At 67.2% G+C, this 9,786-nt stretch overlaps 1 protein-coding gene across 1 annotated transcript; it reads right to left on the reverse strand.

The window, feature by feature from the left end:
* Window positions 311-8,879, reverse strand: EEF1A2 (eukaryotic translation elongation factor 1 alpha 2). Its single transcript, XM_021077778.1, has 8 exons — window positions 8,665-8,879; window positions 7,113-7,334; window positions 5,431-5,610; window positions 4,726-5,022; window positions 3,932-4,082; window positions 2,729-2,985; window positions 1,312-1,546; window positions 311-719 (listed from the first exon to the last, which is right to left on the reverse strand). Exons 2-8 carry the CDS (start codon window positions 7,254-7,256, stop codon window positions 592-594), a joined length of 1,392 nt encoding a protein of 463 aa, XP_020933437.1. The 5' UTR covers window positions 7,257-7,334; window positions 8,665-8,879; the 3' UTR covers window positions 311-591.

Raw genomic sequence — 9,786 nt, forward strand, 5'->3', positions numbered from 1 at the left:
GCTCATCCCCTTCTCAGAGAGACCCCCAAACTTTCAATCCCCTTCTGCAGCTCCGCAGTGACCCAGTCTTTGCCTTGGATCCCCCCACAGGGGGACCCCAAAGTCCCCTCACCCTCTGGACTCCAGACCCAGCGGCCCACAGCCCACCCTGGGTAATGCAGGTGGACACCTGGCCAGATCGGCCGCAGGGCCAGTGGGTGCCGAGTGGGCCGCTGGGCTAGCAGCTTGGTGGGGGGCCGGGTGGGGGGTACGAAGGCGCGCCCTCCCGCACGGCGGGCCGCCCACCCCCCAGCAGCAGGCGCACACACGGTTCCGGGGTCGCTCAGTTTATTGGTAAAACGGACACTGAGCGTGGCGAAGGCTGGACGCGGAAGCCGGGGCGGCGGGGGCGCTTTTCCTCTTAAAGAACTTCCACTGGACCTTGATGGCCAGCATCCAGTCGCTGACGGAGAGCCTCTTACAAGCGGAGGTACAGACATGCGCCTGGCGGGGGGGCGGGGCGCCGGGGCCGCGCCGGGGGCGGGGCCGGGGGCGGGGCCGAGGGCGGGGCGCGGCGCCGCCGGGGAGGGTCGCGCCGCGGGCGCCCGCGCTTCACTTGCCCGCCTTCTGCGCCTTCTGCGCCGACTTGGTGACCTTGCCGGCGCCGCCGCTCTTCTTCTCCACGTTCTTGATGACGCCCACGGCCACCGTCTGCCTCATGTCGCGCACGGCGAAGCGGCCTGCGGGTAGGAGGCGTGAAGAGCCGGCCCGGATGCCACGCGCAGGCGCACTCGCGCCCGCAGCATCCTCCCCAACCCAGGCCCTGGGGCTGCGACCCTCGCGGTGGGGACGGGGTTCCCTGCGCCTGTTTCCGGGGACAGGGTGGAGTACGGGCTCCCATCTACTTAGATGCACATAGGACTCCGTCAAGGCACAGTTGCCAGAAGTAAATGGCCTGTGAACCATGCCGAGAACACGCTCGGCTGTTTTGACGGTGGCCCCACCCTGGCATTAGGCAGCTCTCCAATACAGGTCTGTGGGTCATCCTAGGGTATCTGTGAGGGAGGCCAGTTGGAGGCAGGAGGTCAGTCTGACTCTGCCTCGAGACTAGCTGTGGGCCTTGGACCACTCCCTTAGGGGACTTCCTTTGCAGAGGGGACACCATTTCAGGCCCACCTAGTGGGGCCACGTGTGCTCCGGGAGACAAAGGCCAAGGCCGGGAGTCTCCTACTGAGTTCTCAGTGCTGCAGCAAAGTTCAGGATCCACCCCCCCCCCCCACCCAGGGGTCTCCTGCCCTTGGCCTGGGCCCGCCACCTCCCCTCCCGGCTCACCGAGGGGCGGGTACTGGGAGAAGCTCTCCACACACATGGGCTTCCCAGGGACCATCTCTACAATGGCCGCGTCGCCAGACTTCAGGGACTTGGGGTTGTCCTCCAGCTTCTTGCCAGAGCGCCGGTCAATCTTCTCCTTGAGCTCGGCAAACTTGCAGGCGATGTGGGCCGTGTGGCAGTCAATGACCGGTGAGTAGCCGGCGCTGATCTGCCCCGGGTGGTTCAGAATGATGACCTGCGGGCAGAGTGGCAGAGGCCATCAGCCCTGCCCCGGGTGGGCACCAGAGGAGGGCACCAGGCTGGAAGAGGCCCTGCCCACCCCAGGGGCCCTGGGTGCTGACCCTGGAGAACGGTCAGGCTCCAGGGGGCCCAGGCCCCCAGACCTACAGAGCCCGAGGCTGGTTGTCTTCAAGGGTCTGAAAAGCCACAGAAGATAAACACCGAGAGCATCATTTGAAAGGGCCAGAGGCCAGAGCCGAAGGAGCAGGGAGACAAACCCGGGCCCGACTGTCGTATTTCAACCATACCTCAGTAAAGCCAATTTTAAACACTGTAGTGGAGTTCCCGCTGTGGCTCAATGAGTTAAGAACCCAACTAGTATCCACGAGGATGCGGGTTTGATCCCTGGCCCTGCTCAGTGGGTTAAGGATCTGGCATTGCCATGAGCTGTGGTGTAGGTCACAGACAAGGCTCGGGTCCCGTGGGGCTGTGGCTGTGGGGCAGGCCGGCAGCTGCAGCTCTGAGTCGACCTCTAGCCTGGGGATCTCCATATGCCACGGGTGAAGCCCTAGAAGGAGAGAAAGAAAAACAGACAAACTTTGTAGTCACGTTAAAGAGATGACCAGGAGTTCCCGTCGTGGCGCAGTGGTTAACCAATCCGACTAGGAACCATGAGGTTGCGGGTTCGGTCCCTGCCCTTGCTCAGTGGGTTAGCGATCCGGCGTTGCCGTGAGCTGTGGTGTAGGTTGCAGATGCAGCTGGGATCCCGCGTTGCTGTGGCTCTGGCGTAGGCCGGTGGCTACAGCTCCGATTCGACCCCTAGCCTGGGAACCTCCATATGCTGCGGGAGCGGCCCAAAGAAATAGCAAAAAGACAAAAAATAATAATAATAATAAATAAATATAAATAAATAAATAAAGAGATGACCAAAGAAGGCGCAGTGAAAACAGAGGAGAGCCTTGCAGATGGGCCCCAGGCGATAAGCTGATTACAGCATTTCCAGGACCGAAGTGGGACCCCCTGAGGCTGGGCAGCCTGGTCACCCTGTCGGCTCTTCCTGAGGTTCCACCTCCGCCCGGCCTCGACGGCCCGTCTCTAACGTGGGGATCCGAGTCCTTCCTGGCACCAGGCAGCCGCCTCGCCGAGGACAGCCCTGCGCTGCCTGGGAAGACGGCCCTCTGGCCCCCGGGCCGCGCACCTGGGAAGTGAACTGGGCGGCCTCCTGGGGCGGGTCGGACTTGCTGTCCCCACACACGTTGCCCCGACGGATGTCCTTGACTGACACGTTCTTCACGTTGAAGCCGACGTTGTCCCCGGGCAGGGCCTCGCTCAGAGCCTCGTGGTGCATCTCCACCGACTTCACCTCAGTGGTGATGTTCACGGGCGCGAAGGTCACCACCATGCCCGGCCGGAGGATGCCCGTCTCCACTCGGCCCACAGGCACAGTGCCAATGCCTGCGTCGAGAGGAAGGAGGCTGAGAAGGCAGGCCTGGCGGGGGGTGCCCTTCGCCCTGGCAGGGGAGGGGTGGCCACATGGAGGAGGTGAGGGGACAGGGAGACGCCGAGACATTCGGCCAGAAGTGGGAGCTTCCCGGCCCCTCCGGGAGAAGGGACTCGGGAAGAGAGTGCCCATAACACGGGGCAAACGGGCAAGGAGAGGGCCGTCTGAAAGAGGGGTCCCGCCCCTGCCCCAGGGACCGCCTCCCCTCTCCGGGGCCTCTCCTTCCGAGGCAGCAGCATGAACCGGTCCCCCTGGATTGACCCGGCCCAGTACTGGTGCTGCCGTCTCGGGGGCTATTCCTGAAGAGGTACGGTGCCCCCTAGGGCGGCGGCAGGGGGCTCCTCCTGGTCTCCCTGGCGGTGACAGCGGCTCGTGTGGCATTACCGAGCCTGGTGGCGTTCTCTGTGCCGGGTGGGCGTGGACCCCCAGTCTGCACACAGGCCTGACATCTCCAGCCGCAGCCTGCTGGCCGCGAGCCCCCACCGCTGCCCTCCTGGGCCTCATACTTGCTCAAGGTTCTGTACCATCTCATGAATGGCTGTTCTCCTTCTGGAGTGGATCATGTCTCCCACAGGCCCCAGACCTCCAGGGGGAGGGCAACGAGGGCAACGTGTGGCTCCCTTGTGCCACCCGCTGCTGGCATAGGGCTGGGCACTGAGCTGGAGGAAGGAGGACCCTTGCGGGACAGCCCGATGGGCAGGTGGGAGTGGACAGAGGGACAGACAGACAGATGAATGGATGAAGACAGGTGGGTGGGTGGTCCCCTGGAAAGAGTGCAGCCTCGGGGGAGAGGCAGAAATAACCCTGCCCCAGGCTCCTCGCCAGAGCCGGTTCTCAGGAGGGGTCTGAGGGCAGAGCCGGCGGCTGGGCTGGGAGGGCAGCTGAAGAGGCTTCACTCACCGCCAATCTTGTACACGTCCTGCAGCGGCAGGCGCAGGGGCTTGTCTGTGGGGCGTGTGGGGGGCAGGATGGTGTCCAGAGCCTCCAGCAGGGACACGCCACTGGCATTCCCTTCCTTCCGCTCCACTTTCCAGCCCTTGAACCAGGGCATCTGGGCGGGAGGAAGAAGGCACCTGTTGTAGCGCCCCTCCCCCACCCCCCAGCCTTGGCCTCCCTGACCCCCGTCGGTGGCCCTGTCCCACGTGAGACCCAGCCCGACCAGGAACCCCGACCACGGGGCTCCAGGTTAAGTCTCCCTGGGTCTCCTTGGCCCCCTCCACGCCCGCCTCCCCCAGCCTGGCCAGAACGGCTGTCCTATGGCGCCCTTGCCAGGCGCTGGGTCTCAGGCTCCCCTCATCACCTCCTGCCCAGTCCGAGTCCTCAGGACACCCGCAGCCAGAGCCACAGCTCCCCAGCTGACCAGCAGAGAGCCAGCCTCTGGCCCCTGATCCTGGGGAAGGTGAGAACCAGCCCCACCACACGGGGCGTCCAGAGATGGGGGGCGGGCGGCAGCGGCGGCTGCCTTCTGACGTCCGCCCCGGGGAGCGGCCCTGGCCAGAGGAGGGGATGCAGAGGCTTCTGAACGGAAGGGGGCTGGGGGTCCCACCGGGCTCTGACACCCACCGGGGCTGGCACCGCACGTGTCCACACCACGGGACCTTGGGAGGGCTGGGGGGGGGAGACCCGTCTGTGCCCGCCGGACCCAGGGCCCTCTGGGAGGGGCCCGAGGAGCCCCGCCCCTGCTGGGCACTCACGTTGGGGGAGGGCTCCAGCATGTTGTCGCCGTGCCAGCCCGAGATGGGCACGAAGGGCACGGTGGCCGGGTTGTAGCCGATCTTCTTGATGTAGGCGCTGACCTCCTTGACGATCTCGTCGTAGCGCTTCTCGCTGTAGGCCGGCTCCGTGGAGTCCATCTTGTTGACGCCGACGATCAGCTGCTTCACGCCCAGCGTGTAGGCCAGCAGCGCGTGCTCGCGGGTCTGCCCGTTCTTAGAGATGCCCGCCTCGAACTCGCCCACTCCCGCCGCCACGATCAGCACTGCGCAGTCCGCCTGCCCCGCAGGCCGTCAGGGTGAGCCGCAGACCCCGCCCAGGCCCCTCTGGGGAGTCTGGCACCTGGGGTCTCCCCCTGAGGGCCCGCGTCTGTCTGTCTGTCTGTCTGTCTGGGTGATGCCCTGGCCACGCTGGATTGTCTGGGGGCATTTCTGCCCCCATTCCAGGGCCCCCGTCCTGGCCTCTGTGTCTGACCTTGAAGGGGGCCTGGCTGGCGGGCTGTCCTTACAGGCGCCCTCGCCCGGCTGAGACGTGGTCAGTTCTTTGAGGGCGAGGGGCGACAAAGGTGAGGGGTCCCCTGGCCTCGCCAGGAAGCACAGGAGACCCAGCTGCGGCTCGCTCGCGGGCTCCGCCCCCCCCCCCATGGGCGCCCTCGCCCCGCCCCCAGGCCCCGAGGCCCCGCCCACCTGGGAGGTGCCGGTGATCATGTTCTTGATGAAGTCGCGGTGGCCCGGCGCGTCGATGATGGTGATGTAGTACTTGGTGGTCTCGAACTTCCAGAGGGAGATGTCGATGGTGATGCCGCGCTCGCGCTCCGCCTTCAGCTTGTCCAGCACCCAGGCGTACTTGAAGGAGCCCTTCCCCATCTGGAGGGGTGGGGGCGCGGCTCAGGACGGACCCAACGCAGCTGGCCTGGCCAGCAGGTCCCCCCGGGCTGCGGGAGCGGCGAGTCGCAGCAGAGAGGCCCCTCGCTCCTGCCGCGGCCCTAGGACCCCGGACCCGACTCTGGGACGGGGGACACCCTGACCTCAACCAAGCCCTGCCCCCTGCCAGCCTCCTGCCGCCTAAAGGGGAGCCGCTCCAGCGCCCACCAGCAGGGGGCGCAAGGGCCTGGGAGCCGCTCTTGGAGAGAAGCTAGCTAGCTGCCAGGCGGTTTGCAGCCCTCCCCTGGCTGAGGGCTCCCCTTTATCCGAAGCCGGCTCCCCCTGCCCCGCACCCAGATCCTGGGGTCAGCCGATGACACCCCTGGGTTTCAGGCTGTCCAAACAAAAAGCGCCTCTGTGATTTGTTTTTTTAAGGTAAAAAGAGAGAAAGAAATCGGATGAGATAGCAAGAAAGGGCCCTGCCTTCCAGCTCTTTCTACAGCGGCTGAAGCTCCCTGGCTGCTCTGAGGCTCCTCCTCCCCTCCCGGCCCCACCTGCACAGGGGAAGCCGGCCTGGCAGCCCTTGGCCCTCACCTGTGCCCAGCGAGACCCCCACGCCCAGGGCCGGGCTGCGGTCACTGCCCTGCCAGGGCCACGCCGGAAGGGCTCAGCCTCCAGGGAGGCTGCCCAGCTAGGGCCCTGCCAGACCTGCATGACACCCTGCAAACACCCTCAGCCCCGCAGGGAAGGAGAGACACAGCTTTGGGGCCCAGGAGCACCCCCACTGTCTGCAAAATCATGGTTCAGCCCAGGCCAGCAACCGCCCCTCCCCAGCCCTGGCCCCAGCCTGTCATCCCCGCGGAAGCCCTCACAGCGGCCCCCGAAGGGGACTCCTCCCAGAGCTTGGGGCCGGAGGGAGGGGTACAGAGAGCAGACCTCCCCGGGGCCTCGGACACCAGAGGATCAGCTTCAAGAAAGGGGAGGTCAGCCAGTGGGGCCCCTCTCATCCTTGCCAGGCCCCCAAGACCCTCCCCCCAGGGTGCCACCCTGAACAAGCCGGGCACTGGAAAATGGAGCTGATGGGCCGGGTGCCCATCAATCAGCTATTAATAGCCACCCTGAGTCCTGGCCCAGCCCTGGGACAAGCGAGGACAGTGCCACCTCCAGCCCCAGACTCCAGCCCTGGGGACACGGGAACCCAACCCTGGGGGCTCAGGCACGCTGCAGAGGGGGGACAGATATGCGCCTCCAGCCCCTCCCCCACCAGGGGCAGGTCCATCCCCCCTCCAAGCATCTCCCCAGGGAGCTGCCCCCCGAGACCCCCAGCCACTCCCATCTGGACGCTCCGAGGAGCACAGCCCCCACGCGGGGGCCTCTAGGCCGCACCCCCCCCCCGCCCCAGGGGTCATCTGCCGCCGTGACCCAGGCTCTGGGAGGCAGCGGACGGGCTGCCACAAGGAGCGCCCATCCCCACGGCGGAGGCAAAGGGGGGGCCCCGGGCTCACCTCGGCCGCCTCCTTCTCAAACTTCTCGATGGTCCTCTTGTCGATGCCCCCACATTTGTAGATGAGGTGGCCGGTGGTGGTGGACTTGCCCGAGTCCACGTGGCCGATGACCACAATGTTGATGTGGGTCTTCTCCTTGCCCATCGTGCCCGGGCGGTGGGGAGGGGCTGGCACGACCTGGGGCTCTCTGGCTTGGGGCAAGGGGGGTGCTGAGCAGGGACTCTGTGGGTCAAGGCGGGGGGGGGAGGCACCCGTGAGGGAGGGGAGCCCCGCAAAGACACCGCCTGCACAGGCGGGGCGCGCGTCCTGAGGCGGGGCCAGGGCTCCGCATGTACTGGGGCCCCCGGGAGCCTCCCCAGCCTGTGCCTGCCCCGCAGAGCTGGGGGGCAGCCCCACACGGTCCAAGAGCCGTAAATGTCTGTGCGGTGCCCACAGAGCCCCCCCCCCGCCCCGTGCCCCGTGAAAGAAGGCACCCCCCCATCTGGAGAGATGGAGACACCCAGGCTGGGTGAGCCCCATGACCAGTCAGGAGATGACTCACCCTGCTCGGCTCTCCGTGCCCTGTCCCCAGTGCTTGCTCCCCGACCCAGAGTCCTGGGCTGGGACACTGTCCCCTCTCTCACCCCACCCCCACCCCAGAGCTGCCACACGGAGAGACGGTCAGTGCTTTTCACTCCCTCTAACAAGGACGACGCCATCTTCGGCTCGTCCCTGCCGGGCAGGCTGGCACCAGGGAGCAGGCTGGGCCAGAGCTCAGGCTGGGTGATGCGGTGCCCAGATCAGGGCCCCAGAATAGCTCAGGCCCTCCCTGGATGGGGACAGGGTGGACAGTAGGGCAGGCGGGTGGGGGTCCCTGCTCTGTCCTGAGGAGGGAGGATCTGGCCCCGGCAGCCAAGCTCAGCAGATGCCAGCCAGGGATGCCCTCAGCCTGGTGGGGACAGGGGGCCATCCCCTCCCCCTTTCCTCTGCTGACAGGGTCACAGCCCCTGCCCATTCTGGAGGTCAAAGGAGAAACCTAGGCAGCCCAGGAGGGGACAGGTGGCTGGGGAAGGGAAAGCGGGCAAAAAAGGGGCACCCTAGGGGGCCAGCCCCAGGTAGACACAGCAGCCCCGGTGGGGGCAGGGTGGCAAGGACCCCTCGGGTCTCTTCTCACCGCCTCCCCCTACCCTGCTATGGTCAAGGAGGGCACCCCCAGCGCCCACCCTCAGCAGCCCCCCAGCCCCCCGCGCTGAGGACCCTTCCCCAATCCCACAGGGATCCCCCGAGCCTTCCCAAGGTCACGGCTGCCGCGGATCGCCGCCGCCCAGGAGGTGCGCAGCCGCCGCATAAACAAGCGCCACCGGGGTGCCCCCACCCCACCCCAGGCCTCTCAGGGGACCGACCCCCGGTGCCGGGACCCGGGGCGCGGGGCGGGTGGTCGATCTCCGCGGCGAGCAGCGCTGCTGTGCCAGGCACCGGGCCGGCCGGTCTCTGTCCCTAAGGACCGGTCCCCGGGGAAGGGACCCTCCTGCAGAAAGCTGGGGGCGGGGACCCGGAGGCCCAGCGTCCTTACCCAGAGCCGAGGTCTCAGCCAGAGGGACTGGAGGCGCCGGCGCCGGCGGTTTTATCTCTCCGGGAGGGGGGTCCACCTATTGACGGAGCAGGCGCAATGCACTGCGCCCCTGCAGTACGGCAATGCGGTACCCGCGCGGGCGGGGCCGGGGGCGGCGAGGCGAGGGATGCAGGGATACAGGGACCGCGAGCCCGCGGACGCGCGCGGGCGCGACAGGGACGCGAGAGGAGGATGCGGCGAGGGAGCGAACTACAAAGGCGGAGCCGAGACGCACCCGGAGGGAGCCCGGGCGGGGAGAGAAAAACAGGCGGCGGCTGCAGAGAGCAGGGGACCCGAGAGGGAGGCAGAAGGGAGGAGGGGCAGAGACGGAGAGTGGCGGCGGGAGAGACCCACAGCCAGAGGCAGAGCACGGACAAAGCGCAGCCTGAGACCGCAGGCTCGGGCACACTCCCGCGCGGGGAGAGAAGCAGAAAGACCCCCCAGTCATAGAAGAAGGGCGCAGGGATGCGAGCCGGTGGGGGCAGGGGCGGAGCGGGCCAGACTCGCCGGGTGGGGAGTCTGGGCGGCCCCCAGCCTGCATCCCTGGGGCCAGCACTGGCCGTGCACGTGCTTGGAGCCTGATTTACAAATGGAGCAGTGTCCCCAGGCTTCTGCCCCGGGGGTGCAGGCCCTCCTGGTGGGACCCCGGGATCTGCTGGTTCCCAGGGGCCTTGCCCCCATAGGCCTGCCACACCAGCTCGCCCTAGAAGGCCCCCAAAGCCAGGCATCTCTGTGCCAGGCCCGGCCCGGCCCGTGGTGTGGCCCGAGTGCTGTGGCCTTAGGGCTCCCTTCAGCTTGGCCAAGGGGCCTGAGGCTCTGTCAGCAGATCCACTCAGACCACCCTTCTCTGAGACCCTGGAAAGAACTCTTTCCTGCCCTGGGGCCCCCTCAGTGGGGGAGGCGCTTGAGCTCCATCCCCAGAGCTCGCAGGCGCCCGCAGGGTGTGCCCCAGCGGCTCGCAGGGCATGAGGTAGGCCAGTGACACACTTCAGCTCACAGAGTCCCGGGCTGTGGCCCCGAGGCCTGCCCGGCCTCCCGCCCCAGCCGCAGGGGGATGAGGCAGCGAGGAGCTCGCCTGTGGAC

Source organism: Sus scrofa, chromosome 17 (genome assembly GCF_000003025.6).
Source record: "Sus scrofa isolate TJ Tabasco breed Duroc chromosome 17, Sscrofa11.1, whole genome shotgun sequence".
NCBI lineage: Eukaryota > Metazoa > Chordata > Mammalia > Artiodactyla > Suidae > Sus > Sus scrofa.